This window comes from Schistocerca serialis, chromosome 6 (assembly GCF_023864345.2).
Source record: "Schistocerca serialis cubense isolate TAMUIC-IGC-003099 chromosome 6, iqSchSeri2.2, whole genome shotgun sequence".
In the NCBI taxonomy this organism is placed as follows: Eukaryota; Metazoa; Arthropoda; class Insecta; order Orthoptera; family Acrididae; genus Schistocerca; species Schistocerca serialis.
In genome coordinates, this window is record NC_064643.1 from 625,732,818 (window position 1) to 625,758,188 (window position 25,371).

Genomic DNA, 25,371 nt, shown 5'->3' on the forward strand with positions numbered 1-25,371 from the left:
AGTTGCAACCACTGGTGGACAAGAAATAGTGGGACCACCCAGTTGCCAAGCATGCTGTGCCGTCTGGATCCTTCCTATCCACACCAGCTTTGCTGAGTTGTGCAGGTGGGAACTCCCTGCAATATATACTACGTTCCTTTAACCTTCCTAGCCTCAACCTTTGTTAGTCACTGTCCTTCACCCACCTACACCTTCCCTATTCCCACTCCTTCACTACACACTCTTGTGTTCTGCCAGTGCACCTGCAGTCTTTATATTTCTCTCCTTTTCTGCCTCCCCTCACCCCCTCGCTCTCCGTCTAACCTCCAGGCTGCACCTAGCTGCCCTACCCTCTCCCCACCACATCCCTGCATGCTTTGACAAGGAGCACTTTACCTCCCCCTCCCCCCTCCCCAGATTTTTGTGAAAGAGACTGACCCATTTCCTTCCTCAATACACACTTGTGCTCCGTCTCGAATGACTTCATTCTGTGGGACATGAAACCCAAAGTGTCTTGGCTCCCTTTTATGTAAGTTGATAACTGGTGGTAAATAATATGGAACATCCACATCTTGTGCCATTATTGATAAATGTGACATAGTTCCACCAAGCACCATTGCAACAATCCATGAATGTAAACTATGTTTGTATTTACATCTCAGGCTATTCATTTGTATATAAATACATATTTACTTTGACACACGATGAAAGTTCAGTAATAATATAATTGTTTCATATATGGAGGTGTGTGGGTATAGCTTCAGTTATGATATTAGTGTTCAATATTCCAAATTGATGGAATACTTGGTAAGCTTTGGATGTCACATGTAGCCTTCTGGGCAGATGAATCTGTAATTATTGGCAGTAATAAGATAAATGAGGCCATTTTTAATTGATTTTCCATTATTTCTTGTCTTTTTCTTGTGTAACATTGATAATTTGTGATATAATACAGTATAGTATGTTTAGTGAAAGTAATACACACTTAAAAAACAACAGTATATTTGCTAATATTTTTTATCACTTGAATACAACTATTCTTGGAATGTTTTGTGCTGTCAGTTAGTGGAAAAAATCATGCAGTTTCACCATAATAAAGGCATATCTGATACTGTCTTTTAAGGGTCTGCAGATGAATGAATAACTTCTTATGAGTGCGGTCAGTTCTCAATTTGTTAGAAATAATCAGCAACAAGATAGCTCTTTTGCGATAGGTTTTCTTAAAACATGTCTCTGTACACACAGTATGAAAAGCAATAGTGAGAATCTCTTCATTGTTAGTAGCCAATGGTGAAGCGTGCACAAGTATGATGAAAATCTCTTTCATGTTTGTGGTATACACTCCTCCTCAGTAGAAGCAAAGGTTAATTTGACCAATACCCAAGAATGATAATCCAAAAATCACCAGGTGCATACAGGCTAAATAGTCCATTATCTTTAGAATCTAATGCTGTGCAGTACATTGTTGATGCACAGCTTATAATACTTTCAACTATTTAAATACTTTCAACTACTTAAATATCCATCTGGATTCCAGAAACACCATAGCACAGTCACAGTCAACTTCTCTTTCAGATTTTATTCCTTCTCTACTGTTGCCATACATTTCTGAATGTGTGTCATTGCCCACATTTTGGGAGGGCGGGGTGGGGCATAATGAAGATATTACTTAACAGTGTTTTATTCAGCGTGACATTTCTGAAATACCATATTAACTATTAGTATATCTAAAAACAAAGATGATGTGACTTACCAAACGAAAGCGCTGGCACGTCAATAGACACACAAACATACACACAAAATTCTAGCTTTCGCAACCAACGGTTGCTTCGTCAGGAAAGAGGGAAGGAGAGGGAAAGACGAATGGATGTGGGTTTTAATGGAGAGGGTAAGGAGTCATTCCAATCCTGGGAGCGGAAAGACTTACCTTAGGGGGAAAAAAGGACGGGTATATACTCGCACACACACACACACACACACACACACACACACACACACACACACACACACACACACACATATATCCATCCACACCTATACAGACACAAGGAGACATATTCAAAGGCAAAGAGTTTGGGCAGAGATGTCAGTCGAGGCGGAAGTGCAGAGGCAAAGATGTTGTTGAATGACAGGTGAGGTATGAGTGGTGGCAACTTGAAATTAGCGGAGATTGAGGCCTGGTGGATAACGGGAAGAGAGGATATAATGAAGAGCAAGTTCCCATCTCCGGAGTTCGGATAGGTTGGTGTTAGTGGGAAGTATCCAGATAACCCGGACGGTGTAACACTGTGCCAAGATGTGCTGGCCGTGCACCAAGGCATGTTTAGCCACAGGGTGATCCTCATTACCAACAAACACTGTCTGCCTGTGTCCATTCATGCGAATGAACAGTTTGTTGCTGGTCATTCCCACATAGAATGCGTCACAGTGTAGGCAGGTCAGTTGGTAAATCACATGGGTGCTTTCACACGTGGCTCTGCCTTTGATCGTGTACACCTTCCGGGTTACAGGACTGGAGTAGGTGGTGGTGGGAGGGTGCATGGGACAGGTTTTGGGTCTAGTGCAGCAGGGGATACAACCCGTCGGCTTTGGACAAGGACGTCACAAGCCGCCAGAGAGCAGTTTACCATTTTCGCTTTTGCTGTTATGTTTCAGTTTCGTTTTTTTACTGATTGCTTAATAAAGTGGATCTGTTTATTCTATCTCGTGAGATTTTTTTTTTTTAAAGCCAAAAAACACTTATCAGCCACTGAAGGGAGCTACAACACTAAGAAGAATCGCTTCTCGATTGGCCACTTGTGACGTCATTGTCCAAAGCCGACGGGTTGTATCCCCTGCTGCACTAGTCCCCAGGTTTTACACCGGGGTCGGTTACAAGGGTAGGAGCCAGAGGGTAGGGAAGGTGGTTTGGGGATTCCACATCAAACGGTCCTTTCCCTACAGCCTAGGTCTTCGTGGCAAACGAATCTGCTCCCGTCCGGAATCCCTGAACCATTACACCAACAACCTGACAACAGCTTTCGCATCCCGCAACTACCCTCCCGACCTGGTACAGTAGCAAATAACCAGAGCCACTTCCTCGTCCTCTCAAACCCAGAACCTCCCACAGAAGAACCACAAAAGTGCCCCACTTCTAACAGGATACTTTTCGGGACTGGATCAAACTCTGAATGTGGCTCTCCAGCAGGGATACGACTTCCTCATATCCTGCCCTGAAATGAGATCCATCCTTCATGAAATCCTCCCCACTCCACCAAGAGTGTCTTTCCGCCGTCCACCTAACCTCCGTAACCTCTTAGTTCATCCCTATGAAATCCCCAAACCACCTTCCCTACCCTCTGGCTCCTACCCTTGTAACCGCCCCCGGTGTAAAACCTGTCCCATGCACCCTCCCACCACCACCTACTCCAGTCCTGTAACCCGGAAGGTGTACACGATCAAAGGCAGAGCCACGTGTGAAAGCATCCACGTGATTTACCAACTGACCTGCCTACACTGTGACGCATTCTATGTGGGAATGACCAGCAACAAACTGTCCATTCGCATGAATGGACACAGGCAAACAGTGTTTGTTGGTAATGAGGATCACCCTGTGGCTAAACATGCCTTGGTGCGTGGCCAGCACATCTTGGCACAGTGTTACACCGTCCGGGTTATCTGGATACTTCCCACTAACACCAACCTATCCGAACTCCGGAGATGGGAACTTGCTCTTCAATATATCTTCTCTTCCCGTTATCCACCAGGCCTCAATCTCCGCTAATTTCAAGTTGCCGCCACTCATACCTCACCTGTCATTCAACATCTTTGCCTCTGCACTTCTGCCTCGACTGACATCTCTGCCCAAACTCTTTGCCTTTGAATATGTCTGCTTGTGTCTGTATATGTGTGGATGGATATGTGTGTGTGTGTGTGTGTGTGTGTGTGTGTGTGTGTGTGTGTGTGTGTGTGTGTGTATATATACCCGTCCTTTTTTCCTCCTAAGGTAAGTCTTTCCGCTCCCGGGATTGGAATGACTCCTTACCCTCTCCCTTAAAACCCACATCCTTTCGTCTTTCGCTCTACTTCCCTCTTTCCTGACGAAGCAACCGTTGGTTGCGAAAGCTAGAATTTTGTGTGTATGTTTGTGTTTGTTTGTGTGTCTATCGACGTGCCAGCGCTTTCGTTTGGTAAGTCACATCATCTTTGTTTTTAGATGTATTTTTCCCACGTGGAATGTTTCCCTCTATTATAATCATATATTAACTATTAGTTTAGTTTCAGTATTAATGTATGCTGAATCGGATCATCTTGGGCTCCCAGCTGTGTCAAGTGGCTATACACCTGCGAGGTCATGGCTGAGTGCTCCTTAGTCATTGCCAGTCAGTTTTTCATTGCTTTATACTTGCCAGCCATATCCTCATATGGCTCAGGCTGTGACCAGTACCCAGTCCACCATCCTATAAGACATTGTTTTCATCCTACACCTGCCACACTGCTTTAACCTAATGATGGCCAGATTTTACATTGCAAGCAGTTGGAAACTGCTCTGCTTATTGATAGTGTTATTAGACATTTTGTTTAAAGAAACTATAGAAATTTAAATATCTAATAACTGTCAATAAAGATGACAGTCTATAGCCAAGTACAGTGAGGTTAATGGGGGACTGAGCATCATTGACTTTTTTTAAAATTGTATTTACATGTCAAGTTCCGTAGGACCAAATTGAGGAGCAAATCTCCAAGGTCATGGAATGTGTCAGTACATGAACTTACAACATAAAAGTAATAACAGATAAAAATAAATGTTCATGAACCTGAAAAAAAAAATCAGTCCATAAGTTTAAGCAAACACTATCAGCAATACAATGAGAATGAGCTTAATTTTTCAAGGAACTGCTCGACAGAGTAGAAGGAGTGACCCATGAGGAAACTCTTCAGTTTCGATTTGAAAGCGCGTGGATTACTGCTAAGATTTTTGAATTCGAGTGGCAACTTATTGAAAATGGATGCAGCAGTATACTGCACACCATTTTGCACAAGAGTTAAGGAAGTTCCATCCAAATGGAGGTTTGATTTCTGCCGAGTATTAACCGAGTGAATGCTGCTTATTGTTGGAAATAAACTAACGTTGGTAACAAGAAATAACAATAAGGAATATACATACTGAGAGGCCAATGTCAAAATACGCAGACTCGTGAACAGAGGTCGACAAGAGGTTCGTGAACTCACACCACTTATTCCCCGAACCGCCTGTTTCTGAGCCAAAAATATCCTTCTAGAATGGGAAGAGTTACCCCAAAACATAATACCATACGACCTAATTGAATGAAAATGAGCAAAGTAGACTAATTTATGTGTCGAAGTATCACTCACTTTCGATACCGTTTGAATAGTGAAAATGGCAGTATTAAGTCTTTGAACAAGATCCTGAACTTGGGCTTTCCACGACAGCTTACTATCTATCTGAACACCTAGGAATTTGAACTGTTCAGTTTCACTAATCATATGCCCGTTCTGTGAGATTAAAACGCCAGGTTTTGTTGAATTGTGTGTTAGAAACTGTAAAAACTGAGTCTTACTGTGATTTAACGTTAGTTTATTTTCTACAAGCCATGAACTGAGGTCATGTACTGCACTACTCGAAACCGAATCAATGTTGCACACAACATTCTTTACTACCAACCTAGTGTCATCAGCAAACAGAAATATTTTAGAGTTACCCATAATACTAGAGGGCATATCATTTGTATAAATAAGGAACAGGAGTGGCCCCAACACTGATCCCTGGGGCACCCCCAACTTGACGCTATCCCACTCAGACCCCACATCACAACCATTCTCAAAATTGTGAATAATGACCTTTTGCTGCCTGTTGCTAAAGTAAGAGGTGAACCAATCGTGAACTACTCCCCGTATTCCATAATGGTCCAACTTCTGGAGCAATATGTTGTGATCAACACAATCAAATGCCTTAGTTAAATCAAATATATGCCAAGCGTTCGAAACCTTTTGTGTAGCCCACCCAGTACCTCACAGAGAAAAGAGAATATAGCATTTTCAGTTGTTAAACGACTTCTAAAGCCAAGCTGTACATTTGATAGCAAATCATGTGATATAAAATGATCAATTAACCTTACATACACAGCCTTTTCGATAACTTTTGCAAACACTGATGGCATAGAAATAGGTCTAAAATTATCTACATTATCCCTTTCTCCCTTTTTATAAAGCGGCTTTACTACTGAGTACTTTAATCGCTCAGGAAACTGACCATTCCTAAAGGAAAAATTACAAATATGGCTAAATACAGGGCTAACATGTGCAGCACGGTACTTTAATATTCTTCTAGACACTCCATCATAACCATGAGAGTCCTTAGTCTTCAGTGATTTAATTATTGACTCAATCTCCCTCTTGTCTGTATCACAGAGGAGTATTTCAGACATCAATGTTGGAAAGGCATTTGCAAAGAAATTTATAGGATTTCCTGTAGAAACTAAATTTTTATTTAATTCACCAGCAATGCTCAGAATTGTTAAATACTGTACATATATCTGATTTATCAGTAACAGAAATATTATTACTGCGAACTGACTTTATATCGTCAACCTTGTGCGGCTGACCAGACACTTCCTTCTCAACTGACCATAAGGCTTTAATTTTATCCTGTGAATTAGCTATTCTATTTGCATACCACATACTTTTTGCCTTGCTAATAACATTTTTAAGCACCTTACAATACTGTTTGTAATGGGCTACTGTAGCTTGATTGTGACTACTTCTAACATTTTGATATAATTCCCACTTTGTTCTACATGATATCCTTATCTCACTAGTTAGCCAACCAGGCTGTCCATTACTGCTAGTACCACGTTTAGAATGTTCTAATGGAAAGCAACTGTCAAAGAGCATGAGAAATGTGTTATGGAAAGCATTGTATTTATCATCTATATTATCGGCACTATAAACATCTTGCCACTCTTGTTCCTTGACAAGTTTTGAAAAACTCTCTATTGCTGTTGGATTAACTTTCCTACGTAGTTTGTAATTAAATACAACATTGGTTTGAGTACAAAAACCTTTTAGTGTTAAAATTTGTGCATCATGGTCTGAAAGGCCATTCACCCTTTTACTAACAGAATGCCCATCTCGTAATGAAGAATGAATAAAAATATTGTCTGTGACTGTGCTACTGTTCCCCTGCACCCTAGTTGGAAAAAACACAGTTTGCATCAGATCATATGAATTTAGGAGATGTACCAACATCCTTTTTCTTGCACAATCATGTACAAAATTAATATTGAAGTCACCAAATATAACTACTTTCTGGTACTTCCTACAAAGTGAATCAAGAACCCTCTCTAGCTTAAGCAAAAATGCTCTGAAGTCGGAGTTAGGGGACCTATAAACAACAGCAATTAGAAGTTTAGTTTCACTAAATTCAACTAATGCTGCACAGCTTTCAAATATCTGTTCAGTGCAGTGTCGTGATACGTCTATGGACTCAAATGAAATACTGTTTTTTACGTACAGAGCCACTCCCCCACCCCGCAAGGAACTCCTTGAGAAACAGCCAGCTAATCAGACATGGTATGGTATTCTTACTGTAGAAGGGAAAGGTCAGCAAGCACACTTGCTGTGGCTTGAAGTCTGAGAAGATTTTATCCAAATTTCACATTCAGAACAGGAGGAATTTTACTTTAGTGCTGCTGTGCTGTGAGCATTTTTGTGAAGCTGAAATGTTACTGCAGGTCATTGTAGACTTCCTAATATATTTCTATAATTGAAATGTTAGTTCTATATCTGTCCATGGTGTGTTTGAAGCTAAAAAAACTGATCAGTAGTTGGTGTTTCTACTCACTCTGCTCCATGTCTTTGAAATAAGATATTTTGTATTACATATAACTTTGCCTATCTAAAAGTTATAATCAAAAGATGGAACATTGATGGAAAATTAATTCTGGATGAAATTGCTGATTTTTCAATTCTTCTGTTTTAGGTTGCATTAGCAAGTTTTTATGAAAATGATGCAGATGATAATCCTATTGATGATGACCCTGTAGAAGTGGCTCCACCACCACCCCCTTTGGCAGCCTCTGCACCATCTGAAAGCAAATCAGCATCTCGTGTCAAAACAAATTCTCGGTAAAGTTTTCTTTGCTCTAAGACTGTGAAACTGAAAATTAGTTGTATTACCTTTTAAATTAACTGTTTTAATGCTTCAGCAGTAAAATTTTTTTAATGTGGTGTATTATTGTTCACTTTTGTAACTAATATATGAGAAAGAAGCTCAGAGTTTCTGAAACATATTATTTCAATCTTCAAGGTTTGCAACAGTGGCAAGTTTGCATAAGAATGACACCAGTTCTGATGAGGAAGAAGGGCAGGCATTCTATGCAGGTGGATCTGAACATAGTGGGCAACAAATTGTTGGTCCTGGAAAGAAGAAAAAAGATATTGTGGCAGAAATGTTTAAATCGGTTCAAGAGTATGTACCTTAAATATATTTCTCTATTAATAACAAAATTGTACACATTTACAAGTGATGAATTAAGTAACTTTAGAGAGAGATTCCATTTGTTTTTCCTGTTATCATTGGAGGTTCAATATAGAATTTATATATTACTTACAAGCAGTTTGTACAACATCTGAAACATCACCTCCAGCACCCTAAACAAAGAAGCTAAGACAAAACATTACACTTTCACAACAAATTAAGTGAAATCTGTAATAGTGACAGCCTCTTCTTGGGATTGCTATGTAAAGAAAGCGATGGAAACTCTCTCTAGCTATTGAGGTTATTGAAGTCCTATGGAGAGGTTAAGAACAGCTCCTTATACAATGACTCCATTGGGAGAATTCACATTTCAGAGTTCAATCGTGGTACTTTTCCCCCCGTAGTGTCAAAGTTTTGTTGTCCGTATTTGAGGGAAAGATTAATGCAGTCATCGACCTATTTTAAGCATCAGTGGTTTACCTGATGATATGCATTTGTTGTTCTGTGGTGTTACATAATCATAAGAGCCTAATTGTAAGAAACCCACAAAGAGTGCAGTCACTTGATTCTTTGTGCTCTCAGCAGCTCACTCTCTACTTACATCGTGGTCCAATTGAGTCTCCAGAGAATGAGTGGCTGTGTGCATATGATCTGTGTGTGTTTCTTTGGTCTGTGGTGAAGATCTTTGCTCAAAAGCTAAATTGCTGTCAGCCTTTTCTGCATATCTGTCTGTCTGCTGCTCAGTGCAGCCTCTATTCAGTTAAGAGTGATCTATCTTCAGGTAGATATTCAAATGTGTATATTTTAGACCTCAGCAGCTTATATGAACAGGTTTGTTTTGCAAAGGTCAGAAATAATGATAGACCCATTTTTTAAAAATATATATGGAGTGCTCTGCTGTGTCATGTCTTTTACTTTAATAAGAACTCTTTTTTTCTTGGTATTCCTCTTCTGTTTGTGTTTAATGGTACTAGCATTTCTTTACTACTGCTGTACATCATAAACTTATACAGATGTACAGATAGTGATTTTTGCATCTGAAGATTGCCATTCAAGGAGACTCCAATTGTGCATGAAGTTTGTTGTTTTATACAAATTTGAGCTGAGGTTGAGGACTGGTTTTGTTTACATTTGTCTGATTTTCAGGCATGGAGCAGAAGTTGTGGACCCAAGACATCCTACACCTGGGCAGAAACAAAAGTTTTCAGGAACTGGATATAGATTAGGACAGACCAGCAGTGACACTCAAGGTATTTTATAGTATATGTGTAGCACTTGTAAGCATATTCAGTGAATATTTCCTTCAGATTTCATTGTATGATTTTGTAAAATAATGTACTGTAGTTACTTGTAAACAAAGGCAGGTATCAGTTTTCACGTTATGGTGAGTCAAGATAACATGTAGTAGGTTGTCACCTCTTGTTTGATTCTCCCACTGTCAAGAATATAAACATTTTTTGGGTTTTTCAGTAGTCTTGGTGAGAATTGATTTACTGAGTGTCGAAGTAAGCATGTTGTTAAGAAGATTGTTCCAAGCACCCCCTCCCTCCTGCTACCACAAACTGTTGCCACATCATGGGCAAATCCTACATCATGTCAAAGGCAGAACAACTCATAATCCCACACATTTTGTTTAGCAACTAACATTTTCATTGCATAGCTTTTCATATCGGAATGACCTTCACTAAACTTGCTAAGCTCATGATACTTCCTGAGCTTGCTCTACAGCAAGTCTCAAGAGGCCTGAGTATTTGCAGTTTGAATCCTCTCATCCAGGACCAGTTTCCCTGAACTCTGCAGTTAGGAAATTGTTCTCCAATGCGTGTTCACCTCCCACCATTCTCGTCCATTAACAATCCCCCGCCCTTACTTGGTTATTTATGTTCTAATGTACGTTTACATTGGCAGTATTTCCTTATGTACTCAAGTTCTTAATTCCCTCTCTTTTCTAATTTTCCCTTTTGCTTCCTATTTTTCTCTGCATTTCCTTCCCTTTCTTTCTTTCCTTTTTTTCCTTTTATTATGTTCATTTTTTCTTCTCTCTCTCTCTCTCTTTCTCTTTCTCTCTGTCTCTCTCTCTCTCTCTCTCTCTCTCTCTCTCTCTCTCTCTCTCTCTCTCTCTCTCTGTCTCTCTTTTTCTCTTTCTCTCTTTCGTTTTTCCCTGTCTCTTTTTTTTTTTCTTTCCTTTTAGTTCTTAATTGTGCTATTCATTCCAATTCTCATTTCTCTTCCTCTCAATCCATCTTTACTTCTCACACTATCTTTCTATCACCTCTGGGCTGAAGTGTTTACCAATGTACCATTTTTGACCTCATACACTCTGACACCTCCCATTTCATTTTTCTCTCACATCAACCTCGTAACTGGTGGGTCCATCTCAGCCTTGGGGTCTGAGTGATTTGCCCCACTTTTCCAAATCCGTCATCTCCTTCCTAAAGAAGCAGCTAACAGTCCTCAAAGCTAGGTGTAGATTTACTACTTTTAATGTGTCTATCAGCAGTACTGAAACGTTAGTTCTTGGAGATAAGTACTAGTTATTCATTCTGTGCCCTTGAAACTTTAAAACAAAATTGATATAAAATCAGTGAAGATAATATTAACAGAAAACCTTGGGAGGAGGAATGTGAGCAAAGTGGTTTACTCATTCATTCACTCCATCAAATTAATGGGCGAACTTAAAAGAATTTTAACAGGTCTGCTTTGTAAGTATTTCGCTCATAACAACAACCCAACAATGATAAAAAAATTCCAACACTCTTTCTTATGTGCTAACAAATGTAAAATATATTAAAATGTATTATTATCATCATCAATCATCATCATCGTCATATTTACCTGAATGTAAGAGAACCATGAATATAAGATGACCCCTCCTTTTTTAAAGAGGCTCCTTGAGAAAAATTTATTTTTAACGTATTTTGACTAATCAAAATTACAAACTGTTTTACTCACATGAAATATCTACCAAAAAGTTAACATTATACATATTCTAAACTTATTCCATTTATTGATTGTCTGCATTTTGATAATACTAGGAGAAATAAACAAAACGAAATGGTTTGCATTACTTTTCAGGCAGTTTTCTATTCTACCTTTTTTGCTTACTAGCCCTGTAGTCTGTGATATCACTGGATGACCACCAAGCCTTGAAACCTTGGAGACCAGGAGAAAGCCTTGAATTTTGGGGGGAAAAAAAAGAAAAAAAAAAAATAGGAAAAACCTGGAAAAGACTGAATTTCTGCGATAAACCTGATTTTTAAAAAAATGATATCCATCACTTCATTTTTGTATACAAAAACATTTTTAAATCAAGTTATGGTCCTTTTAAGAAGCCTTCAAATATTAGGCTACATATTTCGATATTATCTGAGTATTTCCGTCTTTATCTCAATGTCTTCATCCATACAACTCGACGTAATTTCTTTCCCAATGTGGTTCTCTGTTCAAGAGAGACGATGTTATTGGAATGTCTGTTCGTGTGAAATCGTTCCTTGAATGAAAGGCTGTATTTATCTACATTAAATTCGTATATTTCAGTAAGTGACCCATACAAACCTACGCAGGTAAGTTTTCTTTTGCTTGAATGTCTTCCAGGAAACACACCCTTGTGAGCATTTTGATAACTCAAGCTTAAAGCTTCATACGAGTTGGCATTGATGTTCTGTTAGAAATAATGATAGATAGTTCCTGTGGATGACTTTACATTGGCAGTGTTAATTGTAAATGCAATTTTGTGTAGCCTTGGTAGTGATTTTTTAACATGCTGATTGCCAACCAAAAAATGATGTGAGCATAACCTCGAAAATATAAGAATTCAGCGGGAAGGTTGGTTTTCTTCAGTTCTGAATAATTCCTTCAACAACAATTTTAAAAGAAGTATAGGCTGTCAGACAGAGCTGAAATTGTGTATAAGCAGCACATTCTGCTTCTGGCTACTTAGAGTATGGCTGTGTGGTGTATAAGCAATGATAACTAGCAGCCCGAATATACCCAGAAAATTTTTTCTGCCACTGCCAATGTTTCATATTCGCACATGCACATAGCTGTCTGAGTTAGAGTGGGAGTACACTTCACATGACTCGTATTTTGTTTGTGGCACATTTTTCAATTGTTTCAAAGCTATTGCAGTCCCCATGTTCAGTTATTTCACATTTACACTTTATTGTTAATAGTAAGGTAAGCATATCAGATGTTTATCCACCACTATGTGCAGGAATCTAATCAGAAATGGGATGAGAAGCGTTTAAGCTTTGCAAAGATCAAACACAAGTCTCTATGTCATCGTAGCTGCACATGCGTAGTAACGCCTGTTTATTTTTAATTCTTGAAAGTAGCTGTGTGGCAGCTGCTTAAATGAACCCATTGTTACATGTTTTCTGAGACTAGTGCCATCTACATCTTTCCATCAGTAATGGAAACAGATAGTGTGAATCGCCTGCGCAGTTGAACAAGTTCGTAACGTATCAGAGCGCAGTGTTCTTCAGTCATGCCTAAACAGAGTATAACTTGATTCCAGAGTATGCACAAGTCAATTTATCCCTAGGTTATGCACGGCACCAAATTATAAATGAATGCATCATCCTCTTGAAGCAACACAATGTTAAATATTTCGACAATGGGGAAAAGTGCTTTGGACAGCCCTGCTTAAAGCCCAAAATGCAGACTTTCCGCAAACAAACAGAAATCTTTTCCGATAAATATATTTATGCAACGCCAAGAAGCTGATGCAATGAAAATTCAATCCCAAAGTAGTGAACAAGATAAGCCTATGTTGTATAAGATTTGGTTGTTAATCGTGATGAACAATCGAAGCATATTCCTTGAGACTTTGAGCAAATGTAGGGGAGGAAGATGTTGATTAGAATTATCTTTGCTTTTAAAATTATTCTCAAAAACTTTTACGCCCGAGTATGTCAACCTTCATAAAAATGAGCCATTACGAAGTGAGATTTCCCTATAGAGTGCTGTGATCTATTTCGGTCATCACTTTTTTTTAATTTTATCTTCTCTGCTACCATGCAAATTGAATCTGGAGTATTTTTTTTTTTTTTAAATTAAGTTAATCTGTTCTTTGTTTTGATCATTGAATTATGCAGGTATGAAATCTTCAGTTAAAAAAAAAAAAAAAACTGGCCATCTAAACTATTTTCAGTGCAGTCATTTTCATAATCAGAAAATGTCATAAAAGCTGAAATTTTGTGGTGCTTCCGTTCAATTTATAATCCTTTGTCAAGCCCCAAGTTGTGACTGCTTGCATATCATCATTTCCGCAAATGTTTCCATACAATCAAATTGTTGTGAAAACGCAATTGCATAGAACAAATATTGCATGTAGTATTGTTTATGGCAAATTTATTTACATGATTAAACAATATGGCAAAGTTCTTCTTGAATTTGATGAAAGTTTAAATACTGTTTCTTGAAAAATACAAGTGGACATTCATGTTAGTTTTTGGGATCTAAATAAGTTACAGGTTTCAAACCAATATTTTGACTCTGCTTTTATTCAACACACAAGCACCAGTTACTTACTAGATGACTTGAAAGAATCTTATGATTTGCAGAACCCTCCAAAAATTTTTCAGTTGTTGATGGATGGACCAAATGTGAATTTTAGTTTGTAAGGACTTCAGTAATGAGTTAAAAGAAATTTCTGAAAACATGGAACTCTTGCAGTTAGGTAGTTTCAACCTACATTTAGTTCATGGAGCTTTCAAAACTGGCACGGGAATCACACAGTTTTGGAGATCCTTGTATTATTTGATTCATGATTTGCCTACACAGAGAGATCAATATACAGAATATACAGCCTCCTCAAATTTTCCTTAGGAATTCTGTGGCATGAATTGAAAATGCAAATGTGGCCAAATGAGCTCTAAAACTTCTTCCACATCTAAGAAATTATGTTTCTCAATTGGCTCAAAATAAAACTCTAATTCACTTAGTTTTAAAGCCCTATCAGAAGCTGTTAAAGACAAACTACATCTACATTTATACTCCGCAAGCCATCCAACGGTGTGTGGCGGAGGGCACTTTACGTGCCACTGTCATTACCTCCCTTTCCTGTTCCAGTCGCGTATGGTTCGTGGGAAGAACGACTGTCTGAAAGCTTCCGTGCGCGCTCTAATCTCTCTAATTTTACATTTGTGATCTCTTCGGGTGGTATAAGTAGGGGGAAGCAATATATTCGATACCTCATCCAGAAACGCACCCTCTCGAAACCTGGCGAGCAAGCTACACCGCGCTGCAGAGCGCCTCTCTTGCAGAGTCTGCCACTTGAGTTTGTTATACATCTCCGTAACGCTATCACGGTTACCAAATAACCCTGTGACGAAACGCGCCGCTCTTCTTTGGATCTTCTCTATCTCCTCTGTCAACCCGACCTGGTACGGATCGCACACTGATGAGCAATACTCAGGTATAGATCGAACGAGTGTTTTGTAAGCCACCTCATTAGTTGATGGACTACATTTTCTAAGGACTCTCCCAATGAATTTAAATCTGGTACCCGCCTTACCAACAATTAATTTTATATGATCATTCCACTTCAAATCGTTCCGCACACATACTCCCAGATATTTTACAGAAGTAACTGCTACCAGTGTTTGTTCCGCTATCATATAACCATACAATAAAGGTTCCTTCTTTCTATGTATTTGCAATACATTACATTTGTCTATGTTAAGGGTCAGTTGCCACTCCCTGCACCAAGTGCCTATCCGCTGCAGATCTTCCTGCATTTCGCTACAATTTTCTAATGCTGCAACTTCTCTATATACTACAGCATCATCTGCGAAAAGCCGCATGAGACTTCCGACACTATCTACTAGGTCATTTATATATATTGTGAAAAGCAATGGTCCCATAAAACTCCCCCGTGGCACGCCAGAGGTTACTTTAACGTCTGTAGACGTCTCTCCATAGATAACAACATGCTGTGTTCTGTTTGCTAAAAACTCTTCAATCTAGCCACACAGCTGGTCTGATATTCCGTAGGCTCTTACTTAGTTTATCAGGCGACAGTGCGGAACTGTATCGAACGCCTTCCGGAAGTCAAGAAAAATAGCATCTACCTGGGATCCTGTATCTAATATTTTCTGGGTCTCATGAACAAATAAAGTGAGTTGGGTCTCACACAATCGCTGTTCCCGGAATCCATGTTGATTCCTACATAGTAGATTCTGGGTTTCCAAAAACGACATGATACTCGAGCAAAAAACATGTTCTAAAATTCTACAACAGATCGACGTCAGAGATATAGGTCTATAGTTTTGTGCATCTGCTCGACGACCCTTCTTGAAGACTGGGACTACCTGTGCTCTTTTCCAATCATTTGGAACCTTCAGTTCCTGTAGAGACTTGCGGTACACGGCTGTTAGAAGGGGGGCAAGTTCTTTCGTGTACTCTGTGTAGAATCGAATTGGTATCCCGTCAGGTCCAGTGGACTTTCCTCTGTTGAGTGATTCCAGTTGCTTTTCTATTCCTTGGACACTTATTTCGATGTCAGCCATTTTTTTGTTTGTGCGAGGATTTAGAGAAGGAACTGCAGTGCGGTCTTCCTCTGTGAAACAGCTTTGGAAAAAGGTGTTTAGTATTTCAGCTTTACGCGTGTCATCCTCTGTTTCAATGCCATCATCATCCCGGAGTGTCTGGATATGCTGTTTCGAGCCACTTACTGATTTAACGTAAGACCAGAACTTCCTAGGATTTTCTGTCAAGTCGGTACATAGAATTTTACTTTCGAATTCACTGAACGCTTCACGCATAGCCCTCCTTACGCTAACTTTGACATCGTTTAGCTTCTGTTTGTCTGAGAGGTTTTGGTTGCGTTTAAACTTGGAGTGAAGCTCTCTTTGCTTTCGCAGTAGTTTCCTAACTTTGTTGTTGTACCACGGTGGGTTTTTCCCGTCCCTCACAGTTTTACTCGGCACATACCTGTCTAAAACGCATTTTACGATTGCCTTGAACTTTTTCCATCAACACTCAACATTGTCAGTGTCGGAACAGAAATTTTCGTTGTGATCTGTTAGGTAGTCTGAAATCTGCCTCCCTTTTTTTATATTCCTACTAACTTCCATATTCAGGAATGCAAAACTGTTAGGTTCAAAACTGGATTTGCTGCGGTTGTGCATGCATTCGAAGAGTTTTTTACGTGATTTCCAAAGTGATGTACATTTGCCTTCTTTTTTGTACAATGATTTGTTCACTCTTACCACCTCTTTAATGCAGCGAGTTGTCAATTCAGACACTTTCGTAAACAAAAAATCCCTCATGAAAATTGACATGAAGGATAAGAAGACACTGTGCAGTGCTTTTTATTGGATTTTACTACACGAGATGCCTTAAAGAAAGCTAAGAACCCGACTGACATCTTGAGGCTTAAAGAAGAAATATGTTGTCGTGTTATTCCCATGATACAAAAGTTACTTGAAAGGTCACCATTGAAATATAAAATTACTTATGCCATTTCATGTTTGGACCCTTCAGTAGCATTAAATCAAGAAATGGCTGTTAAAAGGTTGACATTATGTCTTGAAATTCTTGTCTCTGGTGAAAGGTTATGTGGCATAAAAGCAGATCATTTTAAACAAGAATTTTTCAATATTTATAGAAGTGCTCATATTTTAAGAGAAATGAGACTTTTCAAAAGAAGTGAAACTTGTATGGTTGGATTTTGGAGGAACGTGGTTAAATTGTCAAAAAAAGAATGTTATAACTTTGTAGAGTTTCTCAAAATCATCTTAATACTTTTGCATGGAAATACAGTTATCGAATGACATTTTTCAATAAATTCTGAATGTATTGTTCAGAATCAGAATGCAAAAAATCTTGTTGCTCAAAGACATATATATATATGCTGCAATCCATGATGTTGACGGTGTTCACAGTTTAAAAATCGACAAAAGTTTAATTCTGTCTGTGTGTAAAGCAAGTTCATTGAATTAAGACGATAAAAGGAAACAACCAAGTGAAACTGAAAAACAATAAGAACAAGAATTTGCAAGAAAAAGAATACAGTCTGCAATTAAGATGTTAGAATGTAATAAAACAAAAATATTAGCCAAAGCATCTAAAATTACAGCAAAAATTGGACATGTGAGAAATTAGTTTTCATCTAAATATTATTTCTGGTTTTTGATTATCTTGTTCATAATACAGTATAAATTATAATACTTTATAAATGTTCCAAGTTATTTGTTTGTGAAACTTGTTATTTATCGAGCAAAAAGCAGAATTTGTTTATGTTTGTGAAATATAGGCAGAGGGCTATATATGTTAAGTAATTTCATAAAATATTATTAAAATTGATTAAACAAAAACACTATAAACAAAGTTACGCAAGTATAGGTAAATTTGCAATTGTGTGGTTTGCAGATCATCTGTGTATATTTCAGTGTCATTTCAAACTGTAAGAACAGAAAAATGAAGCATCCTAATTAGAACAAAATAATGTTTGTGTATAAAATGTGCTATTGATCATATACCGGTAACGCATGTGTTACTGTCAGGCACCCTGTGAGGCTGAATCCTATACGTCCGTTGTTCCTGAAATGACTTCCCCCCCCCCCCCCCCCCCATACATGCAGCAAACCTGTTACTGCTTTTTTTGTTGTGATATACAACTTGTACATCTACATATGTACTACCTGTTACTTAAATGTGCAATTTATCAAATAGCCTGCTTGAAAGTGATTTTTTTTTTATCAAACAGTTGTTGGTGGAGCATCCCGTTCATCTCAGAATCGTCATACTGAAATCACATTAAAGCTCTGGCGTGAAGGCTTCAGCATTGATGATGGCCCATTGAGAGAATATACAAATCCTGAAAATCGTGAGTTCTTGGAATCTGTGCGCAGAGGGTAAGTTATCAGCAGAGGTTTTTAGTTTAAAATCTGTCCATTTCCTTCGTGATTGTATAACAGTTTAACCAGCTGATACACCAATGGAATGTGTCATTAATTAATTATTCACCACTCAAAACCTACCAAATTAAGAACTTAATATCTTCATTCAAGTGGTGTAAGTGTTGAAACCACATCCTTCTTCCCTTGTCATAGGAAAAAAAAATTGATACATAAAATTTTAACTAACAAATTCAAATGCTGAAAATAATGAAAGCAAAATTTAGCTGCCCTGTTTATTTGTCACTCAAGTCTTTTTCATAAAATTAAAATTGTGGTATGAGAAAGTTTAAATCATTTTGTGGTTGGATCTTTATTAATACCTGGTTTTACATTTAATTTAGATTAGTGCAAGAAAACACAACTTTACCAGACAGAGTAAATGTGTGCACGCATACTTGGGAAATAATCTTATCTGTCTCTGGTAAAGAACTGCTCTAGAGAATAGAAACTTTTTTCAAGCAAGAACTCCTTTAGTTTACTTTTTAAGTAGTATGTTACTACCATGTATTTAATATTACGTAGAAGTGCATTGAAGGTTTTTGTGCTGTGTATTTTACACCTTTTTGCACCAGAGACCAATTTTTCAATTCACAATGTATGTCATATTTCCTTCTTGTGTTCGTCATTTCATATTGAGAAGGATTGCGAAACATGAATGTCATGATTGAAAATAGAGATTGTGATGTAGCGTTTAGTATCCCAATTTGTTTGAAAAGATTATGACATGAGATTCTCGGAGTACCTCCACACAATGGACAACCTTTTTCTGACTTGCAGATACTTTATGGAAGTAGCCAAAGTAGGCAGATTTTGAGACATTGATGGCTTCATTTTTGGCAGTGATCTGGATGGCAGATGTTGAGCTAAGCCTTTTCAGGGTTTGGTGATACGGCATTGACAGTTAAGCCTCTTAATGATATGGACACCTAAGACTTTTGAACAGTGTAATTTCTGTATATGTTGGCTCTCATGTGAAATGTTAATCTCCTGTGAGCTTTCGTGATCAGAATGGAAATTAATGTAATTGGTTTTGATGAACCATTTTAGAACATCTGTATTGGCATTTAACTCTAGGTCAGTGGATGTTTTATTGTCTGTCACAATACTTGAGTCATTTGTCAACATTGTAAAGTTCCTTGCTTTGTTTGAGGACAGAGTTAGGTTGTTAATACATATGAGAAAAAAGCAGGGGACCTAGAACAGAACCTTGTGGAAATTCATACGTACTGTTCTACAGTCAGACTCTACCCCTCCTACCTGGATGTTGTTATCATCTATCACTATTTTCTGTCGTCTCTTCTGTAGATATGGTTTGAACCAGTTGCTGATTTGTCCTCAGCTTCCATAGTGGCATGCTTTCTCTATAAGTATTCTGTGATTGACACGGTCAGATGCTTTAGACAGATCACAAATTCTGCCAACAGCCAATATGTTATTTTCAAAGTATTCCAAAACATTATTGGCAAATGAAAATATAACTGTGGTTATGGAGATGTCTTCTCTGAATTCAGACTGTTTTTTACTAATTATTGCAAAGTTTTTAAATGATTGGTTACCTTGGCATATATTAATTTTTCGAGATCTGTAGAAAATGCAGTCAAAAGAGAGATAGGATGATAGTTTGTAACATCTGAGGCATTGCATTTTCTGTAGAGGGGCTTCACAATAGCATACTTCATATTATCAGGGAAGGTACCTGATATCAGTTAGTGTGCTTGTATTGAATATATGAGCTAGGACTTGACTGAACTGATTACAGCTGCCTTTTAGCAGTTTGTCGGAAACATTGTTGACACCAGTTGAAGTTTTACTTCTTAAAGACATTATTGTTTTTCTTACTTCATGTACAGTGTGCTCTAAAGAATTTTGTACATTACCTTATTGTGTTTTATGGCCTTTTCTAAGGTGCCATTGATTCCTGTTTTCTCTCATTGTTGAGAACAATGTGTTTGGTCCTACTGGGGCAATTTGCTCTAGTCTCACTCCTAATCACTTCCCATACAGTTTTAATTTTGTTACTGGATGTATTGATTTTGTAGCAAAGATACAAACTTCTTGTCTTCTTGATAACTTGCCTTAGTATATTACAATGTTTTTAATAGTTATTTAACTGATTGAGGTTGTCTGAATTTCTTGATGATTTACAACTCTCATTACCTTTTGCATGAAATCTTAAATCAGGTTGTTATCCAGAGCTTTTTGGTGAGTTTTTCAGTTTGGATCTTACATATCCTTTTTGGGAAGTTACTTTTAAAAATCAGTGTCACTTCATTAATGAAAAGATTGTACTTGGATTTGGCATTATCTAAATTATACACAGATCTCTGGTCTGTATCTTGGAGATGTGATTTAAAAGTCTGGATAGTTTCAACATTAATTATCCTAGCTATTTTCCAGTGGGGTCACACTCATTCTCTGTTAATAGTGAATCTTTGTCCCTCATAGTCAGAGAGATTATTCAGGACTTGCCTGCTAGTTTTATCACCTACTTTGATCTAGTCTGTAAATATATTATCAGTTAGTGTGCTTGTATATGAAATTGTTTGGGTAGGGAACCTGACACTACAGAAGCAAGATTATTTGTGGATGTGAAGCAGTTAGGTGCTCTCCTAATGTACATATTCAAGCACAGAAGGGATATGTTAGTGCTTTGGGACTTCAATGTAAACTTTCTAACAAATTCCAGAGACAGATAAGATCTAGAGAATTTGACATCCACAAATAATCTTGCTTCCGTAGTGTCAGGTTCCCTACCCAAACAATTTCATATACAAGCACACTAACTGATAATATATTTACAGACTAGATCAAAGTAGGTGATAAAACTAGCAGGCAAGTCCTGAATAATCTCTCTGACCATGAGGGACAAAGATTCACTATTAACGGAGAATGAGTGTGACCCCACTGGAAAATAGCTAGGATAATTACTGATGAAACTATCCAGACTTTTAAATCACATCTCCAAGATAAAGGCCAGAGATCTGTGTATAATTTAGATAATGCCAAATCCAAGTACAATCTTTTCATTAATGAAGTGACACTGATTTTTAAAAGTGGATGTCAAATTCTCTAGATCTTATCTGTCTCTGGAATTTGTTAGAAAGTTTACATTGAAGTCCCAAAGCACTAACATATCCCTTCTGTGCTTGAATATGTACATTAGGAGAGCACCTTTCCTGGAGGTGCTCTATATACTGTTACTACTGATATATGAGAATAATTTGAAGACAGTTCTATGGCACACACTTCCAAATGTTGCTCTAAACAATAGTTCTGCACACCAGTTGCTCTACATGTAACACTGTTTTTAACATAGATGGCAAACCACAACTTTCTTAATATTATCTACAGAATAATGTTCCTAAGTAATAATTATTTCTCACAATTTGTTCTATGCCAGAATTAATAGGGTGCTCTTTAAAGCATAGAACATGTGCATAATCTATACCTTGCGGATCGTAGACATTTGATCAGGCTGCACTTCATTGATCTTACTGTAGAGGCCTGTAATATTTTGGTGATAAATTGCCAGTTTTTGTTTTTCAAAAGCAGTTACACAGTTTTCTCTAAAAGTAAATTTCAGTCGAAGGTCTGGGCAAGGTATTTTTCACTCTCCATTTCTCCAAGTTGGTCTGCTTCCACACACTGAAAGACTGGGAAGAAGTGATTTTTTTTCCACCAGTCAGTTGTCCAATGTAGTCTGTCTGTACCCAGTCCTAAACTTTCCTTGTGTTGCAGTGGACCCTTTGTTCAAATCTGATGATTTGGAGTTCACAACCCTCCTTGCATTTGCAATGATGTCACAAATTGTAGTCTCTAGATGATTTTTCCAGTGCCAGTTGACATGAAGGCCATAAGTGGTGTAAAATTCTCTACCATATTTGTGTATTTCGATCCTGTGAATATTTGCAAAGCTGTTGCAGATTTCTGCATAATGTCTACTTGTAGCTATTCTGCATTGTTTACATATGAGGAGTGTATTAAGTCCTGCCTTTGTGGAATATCAACTATAATTACTTTAGAATGCTTCAGGTGGTTTAGAGCTTTTCTTAAAATGTTAGCAGCAGGCAAACCTTTGTTGTGTGCAAATTCATTTGAACTACCACAGATCACAATGTAGTCTCTCTTCGTTACCATTTTAGAAGTATCGATTATTGTTGATAGAACTTGGTCAGTGTGAGCACCTGGTTTGATATAACCTAAGGCTCTTACCTTGTTGTTAACATTTTTTATTTCATGGGGAACACTTCTACGGCGACTATTACCCAATAAAAATACACTGTTTCTTCCACAGCATTTGTTGTATTATTTATATTTTCTGTCTTCTTGACTGTTGGAATCATATTGTGTTTATTGTACACGTTGATGGGATGATATAGTGTCCATATTCTTTCCTCAATGTTATATGAATAACTGTGAAGGGTGCTTTTGCAGTGTAGTATCGTGTTCATGTTGCCATGGACGATTATGTAATGGAAGGACTGGAGATGGAGAAACCCAGTATTGGCTTAGCTTGTTGCTACATGACAGACTGGTTACTGAAACTGTCACATGCCTTCACTTCATGATACACTGTATGATTTGGCATTTAATGCTGGACAGTGATGCACGGCCTCATGATCAGGAACTGTACACTCAGGGTTGCTGCAGGTTCTGGAAATCAGGGGATTTCAAGTATGTCAGAGAAATCAGGCAAATTTAAAAAATAAAAAAAACTGGAAAAATCTCATTTTTGTCTTGGTAGATGAAATGGTTTGTTTACTGAGATGTCAGGATGGTCACTGGCTGGATGCAGCTGAATACATGCACTACTTCCCTGCTCTCTTACTACTACTACTACTACTACTACTACTACTACTTCTCCCCTTCCCACCTCTCCCCTCAACTTGCAGTCAGTGCTGTCACCACTTTTTGCCACTAGCCTAGCTGCTGCCGACAAGAGGCAGGTAACTTTTGCATGGATTGGTCAGTGTGGTCTCATTTCATCACCATGCTGTCTGTGACTCGTGAATAACTGGCTGCACGAGTGGATTTCCGTGGCGGGCCAAAACTGCAGGCTGTTTCTGCGGGTATCTCTGATGGATCGGGCCTGTCAATCTGAAGCCTATTGGTTCCCACTAATGTGCAGGCCCTTCCCGTTAGATCTAGTCTCACCGATCTGCCCCCAGGCCAGATCTGTTTGTGTGTGGCCTGTTGCAGCAATTCTTGTGGTTTATCTATAGACCAAGGACTGTGGTGCTCCTCAGGAGGCCAGAGCTCATGAGGGATGGATTTCAGCACAATACCTCTAAAATAATAGGTATGACACAGTAGGTAACAACCAACAATAACAAACATAGTAGAAACAACATTTTATTGGCAGTCACCTATGGTGCTGGTTTATACAGTTCTTCCATGCCTTATACACTTCTTTAAATAGGCCTACTTTTTTCTGAGGTTATTTCTGAAATCAGTGAAGGTACTTTAAATTTGTCCTGTGACCCAAGGAAATGCACATTTTTGTCACCAAATGTATTTCGTTTTATTGAAATAAAATAACATCAATGATCCTAATGAAACACATATACCATTTGGCTTGCTTTCTCCATCTAAAAACAGTTCGTTACAAAAGATGTTGATATTAGCACTTAAGATTTTTGCTCACCTTGCTTTTTGCCACATTTTTCGCCAGTTGCTTCTTATGTTGGTGTCATGCTGTATCATGTGTATTTGCTAAAGAAGAAAAAGTCTGAGACTAGCAGGCAATCATCTTTTTGTACCTGTCCGCTGCCCTACCCCACGTTTTAAATTAGAGTCTTGGCTAATGCATTGTCACTGCTTATATCCTATCCAGGAGTTCATTATTATATATGTGATTCTTTTTTTTTTTTTTTTTTTTTTTTTTTTTTTTTTTTTTTTTTTTTTTTTTTTTTTTTTCTCTCAGAGAGATTCCTCAAGAGTTGCTACGTGAAGCTAATGGCTCTGAAGTCCACTTAAACATGGAGGACCATCACCATGAAGATTTTGTTACTTCAAAGCCAAAAGTCCGGGCTTTCTCAGGAAAGGGCCATTTGTTAGGCAGGTTTGTAGATGTGGATATTATCTATTGCTACTATCATTTGCTTGGTTGGAAGGTCTTTAATTTAAATTGGTTTGTTGTATAGATAATCCCACAGTGTTATAAGGTCTTTCTCTTCTGCGTGTGTGTTGGTGTGGTGAGGGGGGGTGGGATGGGGGGGGGTGTTGAGAATATTGGCTACATACAAATATTTCCTTTCCCTTATTTTTGATATTTCCTAGTCTCTCTTGTTTCAGTCATATGGGCATTGCAGTTGAATGACCTGTACATTTGTTTGTTTCCAAACATTATTTTCACTTCATATTATACTTCTTTGAAATAACTATTAGACAACAGTGGCAAGCAGAGCTGAAAAGAATATTTCACTGCCATTAATGAGGTGCTCCACTGCCATAAAATAGTTTTCATTCAAGCCATTGTGAAATTAGGAAGAACTGTATTGCCTTGAGCGTTAAAAGTTATCTGTAGGATATTCAGCCCAGCATAATTGTAGAGTGTAACAGTGGGCTTCAGCATTTAATCACGCAATTCATCTAGAGTTATTTGAAAGCAAGTCAAGAATTAAGACGAGCATAAATTTCTGATCATTAAGCTTGAGATGGCAATATTTTCCTTTTTTTGGGAATACAAACAGTAAAATGAGTATGTATTATTCACACTGTTAAAAATCATCTGCATGTAATAGATACATAAACACAACTTTAAAAAGCATGTCCATCTTGTAAAAGGACACCCAGGAAATGTGTTAGCATTGAATACCTCTTGTAGTAACAGATCATACATTGTTTGAATTTTTATATCGCATCAAATTGTTTACTTAAGCAATGGAAAATCCAGGCTGGACTATGACAGTATTATGAAAAGGGTAGTTGCTACTCACCATATAGCAGAGACGCTGAGTCACAGATAGGTACAACAAAAGGACTGTCAGGAAGTAAGCTTTCGACCAA

The 25,371-nt window shown here is 38.0% G+C and overlaps 1 protein-coding gene across 2 annotated transcripts in view; it reads left to right on the forward strand.

Moving 5' to 3' along the window:
- Positions 1–25,371, forward strand: part of LOC126484603 (NSFL1 cofactor p47) — a 56,791-nt gene that overhangs the window by 6,924 nt on the left and 24,496 nt on the right. For both annotated transcript variants that reach the window (XM_050108170.1, XM_050108169.1), the window contains exons 2-6: positions 7,961–8,106; positions 8,288–8,449; positions 9,605–9,708; positions 18,171–18,318; positions 24,287–24,424. In XM_050108170.1, the coding sequence (XP_049964127.1) occupies positions 7,961–8,106; positions 8,288–8,449; positions 9,605–9,708; positions 18,171–18,318; positions 24,287–24,424 (698 nt within the window). The remainder of the gene's footprint in view (positions 1–7,960; positions 8,107–8,287; positions 8,450–9,604; positions 9,709–18,170; positions 18,319–24,286; positions 24,425–25,371) is intronic.